Source organism: Labrus bergylta, chromosome 18, assembly GCF_963930695.1.
Source record: "Labrus bergylta chromosome 18, fLabBer1.1, whole genome shotgun sequence".
Taxonomy (NCBI): domain Eukaryota; kingdom Metazoa; phylum Chordata; class Actinopteri; order Labriformes; family Labridae; genus Labrus; species Labrus bergylta.
Genome location: NC_089212.1, coordinates 20,885,630 through 20,898,886, shown reverse-complemented (window position 1 = coordinate 20,898,886; position 13,257 = coordinate 20,885,630). Strand labels below are relative to the sequence as shown.

Here is a 13,257-nt window from a genome sequence, read left to right as displayed (position 1 = left end):
ACGGCTGGACTCCATTAAGCCGAAGCCTGCAGGAAAACTGTTGGGGATACTTCACTTCTTGAGCGAGTTCTTGTGGGATTTCTTTCTGTTTTTGTCGTCAGAAAAACTCTCCATACATGATTTAAAGAGGGGGAACCTGTTCTGAACCGTGTAGTAGACTGTTTTAGTGGGTTTTTTTTCGTCTTTGTGAAGGTGAGTATACACATTTTAATGTTCGTCCTCAAAGCTTGGCTCGTTCGCCGCTATGAAATATGAAAATGGGTTTTTTGTTTGTTGTGCCGCCCCTGTGGCGTTAACCAAAGCTCCTTTTAAGTAACATTTTGCTGATTTAAGCGGTTTTCTTGCCTTTGGTAACACTTTTTAGTGAACTTACTCCTTCAATGACCGACTAAACGAGTATGCATGCAGCCGGGGAGCTGGTGAACAGACCCGTCTTACATAATTAACCCCTCTGTCTATTTGTAAGAGTGCCTTTACCGTTATTTTGAACAGGTGAAGTGGCACTTTAGCGCAGATAAAAGCCTTCAGAGGTCCTTGTCGAACTTGTACCTGCGGGCCTATTGCCTTTGTTCTGCCGTGTTTATCGATTAGACGGCTGTTTTGATCGCCAGGCCACTCGAAGTCGGCTATTGGACAACCTAAGATCAAAGAAATGACACATTTGACTGTAATGTAACTTTTTGGCAGAGAGCTCACGCGACAGACAGGGCGCGACTTTTTCCAAGCGGGGAGCACGAGGAGAGTCACAGATGACAAGTGGTTGTTGTTTTTGTCTTTCTGATTATGATCGTCCCAAATTGAGGTTAATCAAATTTGTAACTACTGAAGCAGTCCCATAACAGGGAGCTAAATCAGGGAAAGTAGGCTATCTTGAACTTTGACACCTTCTAGCTTAAGTCCTGAAATCAAAATTGCAATGAGTAAGCAGCAAATATTGTTAAAATACCAAGTATAAATATTTAATGTTTCAGTGCTTGGGATGAAGTCTGGTTGAATCTCTTGAAATCCTTTCTTATGTTATATCTAAATATCATTTGGAGCATTAGTAAATAACACTAAATGGAAATGTCATGGAAATATCATATTCAGTGTAGCCTCTTGAAGATTTGCCAAATTGAAAATTTTGATGCAAAAATCATTCTAAATTCACTGTTTTGCAGACAATTTTGTTTTGTAAGTAAGCCACACCTCCTCCAATGTGTAGTTAAAATCTTTGTCCCCGATGACATCACTATGACAACATTAGAGTTACTTTTTCAACGAAAAGAAAGAGATTATGCAACATTTGTTACAGGTTTAGTAGTAAGGTAGCTATTGAAGTCAATTGACCTTTACTGTATATGGGAGATTCCCTTCATAAGAAAAAATAACAAGCATGTTCCCTGACGACGTAGCATAGCTTACCAGGGTAAAACCACTGATGACTCTTCTAATTCATACTGTCACTGTCTGTGTTTCAAAGTATTCAGGCATTCATTTATAAGCACTAATGCAATGGCAAATCATGTTTAGATGGTGCCCAATCAAATTAAATGTTGTACCATTGGCTTGCTTAAAGAAATGCCTTGTTTGATGAACTAATCACATATTTCACGGATAATCTCAATCTATGAAAACCCCAACTAAAGATGTAAGATACTGTAAATGCATTGGAATATGAATGAATGAACTTTGCTCTAGAACAGTAATCAAGTGAATCTACAGACAAGACAATGTGGAACATAGTGTGGTTCTTTCTCAAGAAATTGCATGCATGGGCTTTGCTCCACATCTTTCCCTTTCCTGAGCTTCAGTTGGATTATTTCACTTTAAGTGAGACAGAAATTTAATTTGACCATTTTCGCATCCTAACCGTGGCTCTTCTTTGGCAGGATGGCACTGGACGGGATCCGGATGCCCGATGGCTGTTACGCCGACGGGACGTGGGAGCTGAAGATGCATGTAACTGACCTCCACAGGGACGTGTCTTTGAGGGTCACTGGGGAAATCCATATCGGAGGAGTAATGCTCAAACTCGTGGAGAAACTAGGTATGTATTTGAAAACTGTTGTTATCTGCCAGAGCAGTGCACTGCAGCTTATTTTAAGTGTATTAAACTGACTTGAGTTTATGCTAGCACTCTTCTGCATTCCTCTCGTCATAGTTCGTTTATGGTTGTCTGTTATGAAAACCCTTTTTTCTTTGACCTCTGAACCTGTATCATCCTCAGTGTGTGTGTCACTGGTTGACTTGCGTTATCTGTCTATATAAGTTGGGCAATAAATACCTCTTCAAAGTATTTACCGCTCTGAGAAGTGAGGTTCCTATGAGTATACACACTACTTTTATACTTAAACTTGGAAGACGCTTCTGAAAACTTCTGAAAAAGAGTTTAAGAACACAAATTTGTCAAGTCTTGGAATTCCAAAATGCTTTCTGCAAGAAACATGGCGAAGAAATGTATGAAACATGAAGAAGTTTTGACAGGCTACACAGATAGAAATGAGGAATGAAACGTGTCTTTCTTTGCACCTTTGTTGCATGAAATCAGCTTTTGTGGAGTTTTGTGAACTTGCCTTTCAAGGGTTAATATCCCTCTTTGTCACCCTGCAGTGTATATGGGTCAGTAACCCAAGGTATAAAGAAACCATACACAGCTTCCCTCCCCCCTCTGTATTATCCACTGTTCTGTATCTTCAGCTTTGCACTGGACAAGTTTGGGTGCAAGTAAGAATAAGAGTCCTCTGTTCCAGCCACTTGAACACTGCCCTGCTTCATGAAGGCTGCAGGAGGAAGTTCAGTGGTCGTGGCACCGCGATTTGGGAGTGACAGTGTGTTGTGTGTCGATTGTGCTCGAATGCTCGGCATTCCTGCTGCGCTCCAAGGTTTTATTCCGTGCCCATGGTCCTGTTTTTAGCTCTCCTGTTAGGGCTCCACATAATTGAGGTCTTTGTTCTCTGTGGTCGTCTGAGCTGCTTGTGCAGCATCTATGCGAGGCGTGTGCAGTGTTTATGCCGCGTGTTTGACGACATGAATTCATTGGTCCTCCCACCCGAGCTCCACTCAAGACCTGGCCTTATTCATTGTTTGAGCTGTGTTTGCGCTTTTTGTGGCGATCTGGTTGAAGGGTATGATTTTTCTCGATTTGGCTTTTTCAGTCTTGTGCAGAGTGAGGTCCTTCAGTCCGGGCGATTTGTGTGATTGAAGATCAGTAGACGAGTTATAAAAGATTAGTAACTTTGTGATACATTTGATTGTTAATCATATCGAAATTGACTCGACAGGTTGCATATTTCATTAATTTTTAAACAGTAATATCAAGTTGTATTCAGACATGCAATCAGCAAATATATCCAATGGTTTTTTGTTTACTGTTCCTAGTTCTGTTTTCCTTTCTTTAACTATGTGGCTGTTTTGTTCACGCCTTTCCATTTTTATCTGCTCAGGATTCTGTTGGCTTGAGGTCTTGCACATCAGCACACCATGATAGTGTTCATTTGTTGAACATGGTTGTTGCTTGTTGTTTTTGCCAAAGTTGGTAAGATGGGTGTCGATGTTTGTGACAGTTTTATAAGGAAGAGTTACTACTCTTTTTCGGTCATGCTGCTAGCACAATTACTGCAGTGAATTAAGCCCACTGAAGCATGCTTCAAGCTAAGTGAGGTTCTTACTGAGAACTCTTGCAGTGACATTTAACTGCTCTTTGAGTGTTTATATTTGCACCTCCTGACTGGTTTCACACAGTGAGTGTGGGGGCATTTCATTTGGTTGCCATCTCCCCCCTACCCTCAGTCAAAAGTTGTGTGTTTGGATAGTAATCATTAACCTGTACACATGATGGGTTTTCCACATGGCCACACACTACAGACTACACATTATGCAGTGTGAGGCACATGTTTTTGTGTTAAGATATTAATTTGATTGTTTAGAAAATCTGTTTATGGTTAGTAATCATAAGGGGAAAGGCCACTTAAATGTGTTCTTCTTGTTATAATCAACACCAAGCTATAAAATTGAGTTATTGTACAGAAAGAAAAAACAGATTCAGTTAAAGAGTAACATTAATGAATAAAAGAAGTAAGCAAACTGTGGGAAAAGATATTGAGCTCTTTTATGTTCACCTCTCAGCGTCTGCAGTGCTGAATATTCTCACTGAACACCGCTTAAGTGCTGTCACATATCCACTGCTGGATTTGCTGATTGCTTGGATGCTTTGGTTATACATAGATACGGTACATGTGTAACAGTACATACACGCACACATGGCGCTATGAGAAGTGACACGTAGCTACCGCAGGGTTTTGGTCTCACTTTGAGAGGACGTCCTGTTGCAATGACAAAGCTCTATCTCTGTCTTTTCCCTGCCTCTTTCATTTGGTCTCTAAATATGCAGGAAGTCAGCGGTTTTCTTCTCAAAGGCCAGTGTTCTCATTTGTAGTATTCTTGCATGTTTCCACACGTGAGTCAGGGTTGTGTGTTGGTGTTGATGGGTGTGCCTAGTCCTCCACATGCACCCTGCTTCCATCTTTCAAACTTTTCCTGCGAGCCTGCAGCTCTCGACCACCACTGCAGGCTCAGACGGCCTTCGATAATGGATTAAATAGACAAATGCCAGGAAGGCACTCAGCTATTGATCACAGTAGTGAACGCTGCTTCCATTTCCTCTTCAACCTTGCAGGAGAGCAGTATTTAAAGCCAGCTGATTGACCACCCTCTGGTCCCTTGTACGCCTTTCATCCTACCAATCTTTGCCATCATTGCAGCTATCTGACTTTGTTGATGTTTTCCAAAGAGTGCAGCCCTCCTCTCTAAAAGCTAATATTGTGCCATTTAGAAAGATTACACAAACAATATTAGCTTGCGGGAATGTAATGGTTTTCAAAGGGATTGTACCCATGTTACAAAGCTTTTAGGTCTGGTAAACAGTGTGTAACAGTAATCGCTAAATCTATAAATATGACAGGCAAATGCATGCTGTTTGCTCTTAAGATGTTCTGTTGCAATATTTTCCAGATACATACAGCGTCCCCCTGTTATTGAAAAAATATACCGAATATTGTTGGAAAACTGGGATTGCTGGCATTCTGCTTTCTTTCACTAATATTGCATTCACTAATATCACTGCACTGTTGTTGTCTGTATTCATTGCATGATGATTGACCTGAATCCTGCTGGTTTTTGGTCATGTTATCAGAATTGGTGAATTGACTGGCACACTAGTGAATACTTGATACTGCATTTGAGGCAACACTAAGGGTTAGGGTACTTAATAGTTACCACTATTAAGGCTAATACTGTCATTTTACACACTGCAATTCTGCAACAGCACCACAAAATAAGTTGTCCTGTCGTTACATTTCTTTTACTCGCACGTTGTGGCAGCAACGGCGTAACAGAGGTGTCCCAGAGTGAGATTTTACAGCCACATGAAGTAGACCTGCCAGCTCCAAGTTAAACATTGTCTGCCGTCTCGTCCCTGTTACTCTGTCACTACCTCTCTGATTGCAGATCAGTGGCGGGTCACCTATGCCCCACTGTTCCCCCTCTGTCCAGATACATTACAGACGAGGAGTAGCAGTGGTGCAAATACCCCGTCTTGACCTGGCAATGTGTAAAGAGCTACTGTTACTTTTATTGGTGGCAGAAAAGCAATTTTTTCAACAAGCAAAAGGTGGTAATGACATCATTTTTTTTAGAGATAATGGTATAATGGAGTCATGGTACTGGACTAAGGACTGTCAAGCCTATAGACAAGAAAGACATATATAGGCAACCAAGTGAAATGATGATGTTCAAGTAAAGGAATTAATAGCCTCAGCTAGCAAATGTTGAGAATGTTGTTACACTACTAGAGGCATCCTGGTTGTATTGGCACTGCTAAGCTTAAAAAAAGACAGCTGAGGAGAGAGAATGGGAGGGAAAGAAAGTTGGTAGAGGGAGGTGTGTGGAGTGAGTTCGTCTCTCCTCTCGTCATTACGTTATCCATGCCGCTAGAATTCCATAAAAGTCTTCGATGAAGCAGGAAATGACTTCTAGGGTTTGGCATGTTGTTCTCTGGTCGCCGACGTCATTGCTGGATTCTCTGCTGCCTGTTTCATCCCCCTCCCTCGCTCTGTGTCAACCCTCCCTCTTTTCCATTCTCTCCCTCTTAGTCTTTAAATATATTTGTGATAAATATTTGTCTCCCTTTTTTTTTTAAATTTCTGCCAGCCACATGATTTTCCGTTTGACAACATCCACTCCTTCAGTCCCGTCGCAAAGCTTTATAATCGATAAAAAAAACATGAAAGTACACATTGTTCACTTTCTCCTGGTTTCTGACCCACGTTCCTGTTCTGTGAAATGTTCCATAAATAGAACTAATTGGCCTTGTGTGACTCTAATAGTTCATATGGTGGTTTTCCAATGAGGGGCCTGCAGTTTTTGGCACAGAAAAAACCAGGCACAGAGAAGTTTCCCTGCAAATGTGTGTTTTGTATTTGTGATGACCTACATAATATAAATATCTAATGAATCCTCATCCAACATTTTTAACATCCAACCCTTTTTTTTTTTTTGACGCATCTACCCCTCTGTTAAAAGAAGCCAATTCTTGAAATGTTAAACCACAACAGACATAGACGGAACTAGATCGATTCTTTGTCGCACCTTTTCTTTTACGAGACAATGCTCTAGTTTTTCCAGCGACTTCAGTGAACTCTTTAAAATGCCAAGAAGCTTGGCTGGACATTTTGCTGACCATAAGGGAGATGGCCTCAGTTTGACAATGGAGTGCATGTTGCATTAGGAAACAGACGCGATTGAACACAGGATGCTGAGCTTCCTCTGTGTTCTTTTTTTGTGACCTCTCTCTCGTGCCTGCCTTACATTCCTGCCTTCCTGCCCCCCCCCAGTGTCCCATCTCAAAGAGAGAGAGGATGGGTCTTTAGTCCCTGCAGAGAGACAGAGAGCAAGATAAAGCCTTGACATACTGTTGTCATATCCGTCTTGAAGATGTGAGAGCTATAGTTGCTCATATCGATACAATCAATATTTAACACAAAGTCAGCAGACAATTCATTTGCTGTAGGAGGCCATGCACTTAATTTTATTCATATGTTTCCATGACGTATGGTCCAGAAATATCACCATGTGTAATGAGTCTCATTGATTGGGATTGTGGAGCAATTCTAAATGTGCAAGCACTGCAAAGTGAGAAACGGCCTGCCAGCCTCTGTGATTGTCCTGCTTGCTAATCTCTCTCACAGGAAGTAGTTAGTATAAGTAGCGGTCCTGCCCAGGCCAGAGCCTTCCTGTTTCACTTGCAAGATGCTGCAGTGATTGTGCTTTTCTGTGCTCACATATAGGCCTACATACATTTTGTGAGCTGCTAAAATTAACCCTTACATTTAGGAACACAAAGAAACCCGTCCAAAGACTTAAAGATGAATAAATCATATTCGTACATGTTAGGCATTTTTTTCTTTTCTATAATCAGTTTTGCTTTGCAGAAAGTCGGTCTAATGAAGAGTTTGTCATAAGGTCACATGGGATCCATATGGATGGGAAAAAATGTCCTTCATGATAAATCCTTGACTGATGCTTTAGTATGATAAAATAATCAAAAGAAGATGCTGTTAAGGGAAGGAATCTGCTTATTTAATCCATGCTACACTTCCTAGTTGATCACTAACACACTGCACAAGAAGAATATTAAAAAAAATATTAGGGCACCTGATATCACATAATGCTAAACCGGCTTTAAGAGTTAAACACATTTTAAAAGCACAGCATAATCATATTGCAATATTTGAAATGCCCCATATTGTCCCTTTGGCCATTACCACGCACAGACTGCTGTGCTTGTTAAGGATGATTTAATTACTTGTGTTTGGCATGTTAAATATGCAGCAGAAAAAACTTTCATACCTCCTCGGGGAATGATTGTTTGCTTTTTGTCCCTCTCATCTTCCTGTATTTGCAGGCAGCGCAGTAGTTCCAGTGGCAGGAAATGTTAGAGTAGCACATTGTTGTTGTAACGCCACACACCTGTGGGTCATGGAGTAAGCTGATCTGGAGTGTTTTGTGTAGGTTCACACAGCCCACATTTCATTCATTTAAAGCCGTCCCCGCCTCACAGCCTGTCTCTGCACTCTCTCTTTCAGAGAGGAACGAGAGGTGTTTGATTCCATAACGAAGGAATGAGGCTTCTTAGCTTAAGGGCATTTTGGACAGAGAGTATTTTCACTACAGCTTAACATGAAAACTAAATCAATGCCTTCACTTTTATCCCTTACAAGTACTTTTTATTTTGTCAACAATAGACGCATGTATGTCTGAATAATGTCTTGATTTTCATAGTTGAATATTTTCCACTTAGTGTATTTTTACTTAAATGTTTTTTAAATTATCAGTGTAGTCTGTTCATTTATTAGTTTATACATCAAGTAATCGGAACAGCGCCACTATAGATTTGAATATTGCATATTGAGGTTCAGGTAGCCTAGCAGTTATTCATAAAGGCATAAAAAAAAGCCCCGTAAAATGAATCTTAAAAGAGGATTTGACTATTTAACCTGAAAGCCTTTGCTCCTAAGGTGCCTCAAGTCTTCACTTAAAGAATCAGTGTATGCCTCTGATACTGTATTAAATACAGTAGTGCATATTGTTAGTCCAGTCAAAGCAGTGATCTGTTACTACAATGTTTAATCTCCTGAAAAAAAATGGAACAGGAAAATTGAATGGTATAGGGATACTTGGTCAGCCAATAGTCAAGTCAAAAATTTGTATCTAGAAGGAAAAATGTTATTGCAGCATCTTTAGCATTCGGACGTGTCACTCGAAATACTAGAGAGGGTTTTAGAGAAATTCAGCTTAATGTTTCTGAGCAACAGATGTATCGTTTGGGTGGTTTATCACAGTCCTGAAGGAAGATCTTGCACGAAGAACTTGTGGATAGAAACACAGATGACTATAGCCTATCTGCTCCATTGATCTGACTCCTGGAGTTTCTTGGTAATATCATTATTTCACCAGGTCTCTGAACTCTTAATTGTATCAGGCTGTGTCAGGGAGGCGCGGGATTACCCCCAGTGTTTTGCTTTGTTTTGAAAATGACATAAATGGATACAAACTATCCGTCTCTAAGGAGGTTTCCTCTGAAAGCCCTCCTGGCCTCTTCTAATGCATCCAAGCCAGCACTGTTTGCTCTCTCGTCTTGCTGTAGCAAGCTGCCAGGATGCTCCTTAATATCCTGTTAAGATTTCAGACTCGCTGCATGCTGAGGTAAAGTTCTTTTTGTCTTTTACTGAGCCTGGTTTGGCCTCAACACGTATTCTGTGGACCTAAGTTTTTGGTAATGCGATGCACTAAAGCTTCAATGATGAGTGAACTCAAAGGGAATGTCTGAGTCTGAGAAACTTGTGAAATACCTATAAGCATAAACTGAGCGTGTCCTTTATTCTCTGGGCTATAGATGGGTGATAAGACAGCAACTTCTTCTCTTAAAAAAACTCACTTACCTCGACTCTGTCTTTGTGTGCATGTGGAGAATAAGTAGTGCCAGTGCGCCACTGACTTGGATCAATATCTGTCAGAGTCCCTGGACTCCTTTTAGGCCAGCCATGACCTTAATGGATCTCTCTCTTAAGTGAGTTGTGTATCACTGACACAGGGCACAACCTTAATGAACCTTTGTCTCTTATATCTGCAGCCTAAAAAGCTTTAATGGCAGCATTAAGAGTCCCTTTGTCTAAACGCTTTGTCAGGTAACTTTGGCTGCTTAAAAGTGTTCAGGCAATGGCTGCCAGCAGAAAAAAAGGCTTTGTACTGCACATTTAATGCCTTTTTATAAATGGCCTGTTGGATTGATTATTGGCAGGAAGAAAGGCAGATGTATTGTATAACTGACTGTTGTAAGCTCAGCTAACCTTACTCAATTTCAGTTGCTAAGGGAAAACTCTTGGAAAAATTCTGGATCGATTAGCATCAAGAAAATCTAGAGGGACGCCCAAACATTTTCCAATTTAAAACAACATATTTCTTAAGACAGCAGTGATATTAAAGTTCAAACACTTCCTACATACAGATATAATTTGATAGAGTTACAAGCTACAATAGGAACAAGTTAAGTATCTTGCAAACAGTAATGTTAGAAATAAATTGGTGGAATTTGGAGGTTAGTTTTTGTGACTCAGAGAGACAATACATAATGATACCATTATAACAATTTGTCGCATTCTTTACATGTACATCTTTTTCATTCCTGCAACACAGTACAGTATGACATTATTTGAGCTTTCCACCCTGGTCTTGACATTAGAGGAGAGTAGCTGCTGCTTAAAAGTAAAGTAAATGCCCAAGCAAGGCAGCTAGAAGTGATCAAAATATAAATCAATTATTTAAACTTTACAGGTGTCAGAGTTCAGCAAAGTGATGTCTCCAGTATTACGTACCAGATAGAACAACAGATACATTTTTAACTAAGACTTTTTCATGTAGGCTAATCTTTTAATAATATGTCACAAGCTTATCTGTCTTCTTGCTGCCTCTTCTGCTACTGAAATAAAAGATAAGAGCTCCGTGATGCTGCTTGCATTGTCTTCCAAAAAAAGCACCAGGTTTGATGGATTTGCTGTATCACGTCAGTCTTTCACTGTGAACATTTCTGAGTCACTATCTCATGTCTACCATGCAGATATTGTCATCACCTGTCTCTCTCAGGCTTTTTAAGTATCTGATGTTAATGCTATCTAGCCTGACTACACACGCAAAGGGAGTGTCTAAAGGCCATTTACAGTAGATCTAATTTAAGGATGGCGCAGAACAGTTGCTTCCTGTATCTTTGTTTGTCGATATCGGCCTTCAACCTGCTACTGATGACAAATATAGAGACAGTCTTTCATGTTGTAGAGGGGGAGAAACGACGTTACTGTGTGTGAAAGGTATTAAGACCGACAAACCTGCAGCTTTCTTTGTTGTGTATGAAAACAAGTTGTCGCCTCGCACCACTGCCCCTGCGGCGTCTGCCACGCGTCACCAAGGAAACAGCGTGACCAGCCTCACCCAGCTATAATGTTTTTATCAGATGATGGCCCAAATGACAAAGCCTTGCACTGCATGGCCTTGGTTTCTACTGTTCGCTCAAAGCCTGGCTCCCGGAGACTATGAAATACATTTTCAGAGAAAAGCCTTTAAGTGCGTCCGCTCTTAAATCACCTCCTACAATGACGCTAGAGATGAGCCTGGATTTCGCTTTCAGCTGACTGTTGCTTTGCGGGTTAAACTGAATAGGAGCCTTTCTGTGTACATCCAACAGCATGGCCCCCCCTGTCACATCTTGAGCAGCAAGACGCAACAGTTACTTTTTGAGTCAAAGGACAGACATTTATCATTTAAGAGACAAAAATCAAAACAAATTTGTTGGGATTTGTTGCTGTTTAAACTCTTCAGTCAGTATGTACTGTGCTTAATTAATCTTAATTCCACATTATCCTTTCCATGTGTTTTTATTGAAATGTTTTTTTTTTTTAACAGAACCACCAAAGTCACAATGAATTATGTTGTTCAGCAATGAAGAAAACATGGAAAATGGCTCAATACATATTATTCCCTTGGCTACTGTATGTATGTATTTTATAGTGTGTGTGTGTGTGTGTGTGTGTGTGTGTGTGTGTGTGTGTGTGTGTGTGTGTGTGTGTGTGTGTGTGTGTGTGTGTGTGTGTGTGTGTGTGTGTGTGTGTGTGTGTGTGTGTGTGTGTGTGTGTGTGTGTGTGTGTGTGTGTGTGTGTGTGTGTGTGTGTGTGTGTGTGTGTGTGTGTGTGTGTGTGTGTGTGTGTGTGTGTGTGTGTGTGTGTCGAATCTCTTCTCCCTTTTTTGTGTCCAAATTCTTAATGTAGTGTATGGCTGAAGTTGTAGATATCATTTTTATGTTTTGTGTTTTAGGCTCGTAGACTTTAATTTTGACTTTCAACTTCCTCCAGCCCGCTCCGTCTCTTTTTTTGTGTCCTCAGTCAGAGCTCCTCCCTTGTCCTCTGCTCATCCTCCTCGTCTCTCCTTTTACTTCTATGCACTGTCTCCTCTGTCGTCCCGTCCCTTCCCCCTCACAGACAGGACTCCATAAACATAGCTACCTCCTAATGTAAACACCAAAGATTCTCTGACTAGGAGCGGAGGGATGGAGAGAGAAAAGAGTGATGGAAAGAGAGGGTAGGAGGTCCAGTTTAGTTTTCTGTATTATTCAAATGAAATCCATTACAACTTGGTGCTTACATCCTTGACTGTGCAACATTTTGAGTACAGTTTAATTCATATCAGTTTCAGCTTTAAGGCTCTGTAGAAAATTAAGTTTGAACCCATGCCTTTTTTAATGCAGTATTCTTTTTATCTGGTGCACAAAGCAGAGGAAGTGGTCTTGGTGGAGAGCCGTCAGGTGACGGTGGTGTACTAAAATAATTCTGTTTGACAGAATTTATGGATTAATTTAGCTTGTTAAAGCACACACACGCACAAACATCAAACTAATGTAGTTAATGGATGGATAAGAACACCCTGCCTTCTACAAATCCCTGAACCAGTGTGCACACACACCATCTCTGTATCATCTTTCACATCCTGCAGAGGTCATAAAACATGGTTTTCCCATTCAGTTTCCCCTCCCCTTGTCTTTCAAGCCCTCCTTGTGTGCATACACACACACATACACACACACACACACACTTACACACTCACACACATATATTACTCTACTGCGGGGCTGTGGGTCCACATTTAATGCACCCAATTACTTAGGCCCTCGCTCCTCTGGCTGCTGCATTACGTCAGGCTTGGCAGGCTGTATTTTTAGCTTGGAGATGCCATTGGCCCCTTCTCCCTCCCTCTCTCCAGATTGAGTTACCACCTTGTTGCTGAAAGAACCCAATGGACGCCTACCCGAGCTGCCCCTCATCCAATCACAACACATCGAACCACTGCGTAATGACAAAAGGAGGCATAAGGAAAGACTACGTCCATTTAGTTTTTTTGACGCTGGGCGGTAACAAGAAAACAGTGGTGCAGGGGCCATTGAGAGCAAGTTGTGCAGCCAAGACATACATTCAGACTGTATAGTGGTCATGCATGCTGAGTATGAGGACATTTCTATAGCTTGTGGTCTGAGGTGAAGACCTAAGAGCCAAACCTTAATGCTAGTCCTTCTGCATTTCTCCCAGGCATTAGAAATTACAAGGTTTTAAGAGGAAAAACTGTGTATGAAGTTGTGAAAATACATCCAGGTCTATTTTCAATTTTCCTCTCTCCTTG

At 40.9% G+C, this 13,257-nt stretch overlaps 1 protein-coding gene across 4 annotated transcripts in view; it reads left to right on the top strand.

The window, feature by feature from the left end:
- fermt2 (FERM domain containing kindlin 2) overlaps positions 1-13,257 on the top strand; it is a 39,974-nt gene continuing 26,717 nt past the window's right edge. For 2 of the 4 annotated variants that reach the window (XM_065966049.1, XM_020638701.3), the window contains exons 1-2: positions 2-192; positions 1,872-2,029. In XM_065966049.1, coding sequence (XP_065822121.1) covers positions 1,873-2,029 — 157 coding nt within the window. In that variant the 5' untranslated portion in view covers positions 2-192; position 1,872. Of the gene's footprint in view, positions 193-1,871; positions 2,030-13,257 lie in introns of all 4 variants that reach the window. The other 2 variants (XM_065966048.1, XM_020638703.3) reach the window with 2 other exon arrangements.